The sequence below is a fragment of the Centroberyx gerrardi genome, chromosome 4 (genome assembly GCF_048128805.1).
Source record: "Centroberyx gerrardi isolate f3 chromosome 4, fCenGer3.hap1.cur.20231027, whole genome shotgun sequence".
NCBI classification, from domain to species: domain Eukaryota; kingdom Metazoa; phylum Chordata; class Actinopteri; order Beryciformes; family Berycidae; genus Centroberyx; species Centroberyx gerrardi.
Genome location: NC_136000.1, coordinates 235,790 through 236,858, shown reverse-complemented (window position 1 = coordinate 236,858; position 1,069 = coordinate 235,790). Strand labels below are relative to the sequence as shown.

At 42.4% G+C, this 1,069-nt stretch overlaps 1 protein-coding gene across 1 annotated transcript in view; it reads right to left on the bottom strand.

The window, feature by feature from the left end:
* Positions 1–736, bottom strand: part of LOC144538551 (integrin alpha-11-like) — a 32,293-nt gene extending 31,557 nt beyond the window's left edge. The window contains exon 1 of the mRNA XM_078283016.1: positions 637–736. Within this exon, the coding sequence (XP_078139142.1) occupies positions 637–736 (100 nt within the window). The remainder of the gene's footprint in view (positions 1–636) is intronic.
* Between the last annotated feature and the right edge of the window lie 333 nt (positions 737–1,069).

The following is a 1,069-nucleotide window of genomic DNA, read 5'->3' as shown; positions in this document are numbered from 1 at the left end:
TAAACTCAAACTATGAATGTTTTCAGAGTGAAATATCACTTTAGTGACGTTCCCATTTTAAGTCTTTTTTTTAACAGCGAAGCTCTAAATGTGAAAAAACATCGGCTTCCTTCAGTTTTAAGTTCAGAGAAAATGAAAACAAATTTAAAGTGCTAATTTAAACATTTTTTAAATATTTTTTTCTTCAGTCTCCATCTTTGTCCCTCAGCCTCACTGTGGTGTTTCTGCACTGCATTTCCCATAGATCACCTGTCAGTCAAACAGTGTGGGCGGAGCTTGGAGTTTCTGTTGATGCAGTTTGAGTCTGTCTGTTCAGTCGTGCTGGCTGTCGCTGCTCATGCTAACTACCCAGTTCTTCTTCTTCTGTTGAAATGTAAGATGCAGCAGGAAAGAGACGCGGCTGTTAGACCAGACAGGAGGAGCTTCGTGAACTGGATCCAGGCTGGATCGTGTTGAGTAGAGCAGCAGAGGTGGAGAGGAACAGAATGGACTTTTATTTATTTTAACATGTTGCAGATCATTACTTTCAGACTGAGAGAATCTGAATTCAGAAGGTTTCTGTTCTGAGGAAACTGAGTAACTTTGATCTTGGAGGTTTTGATGTTTCATCTTCAGCTGAAGGATTTCAGAGGAAACCTTTCAGATCCACCGACAGCCTGCAGGACGGTTCGGTCCGCCTGCTGAGACGGACTGAACCGTCCAGACCGGTTCTGCTGTGGTTCTCTGAGGTTCTCATTAGAACCGAACACTGCACGTCATTTCACTAATTCACACCTTCAACCAGAACAAACTCGCCAGTGAAATGAGCTGCTGTGATTGGTTGGAATTAAAATGTTGATGAATTGTGATTGGACTCCAGTGTGCTGCGTTCAGGTGCCGTCAGATCTGTAGGAAAAACTATTTTTCTACTTGGAAATTTTTCATGAACTCCATTCAGAGTCGGATGGTTAAGTCAGAAAGGAGGAAATCTTGCTGCCTGAGTTCTGGCACAATGACGACCTTTAACCTTTAACCTTTAACCTTGAGCAGCATGATGGAAAACATGTTTAGTGTCGGTCAGCAGTAAGAA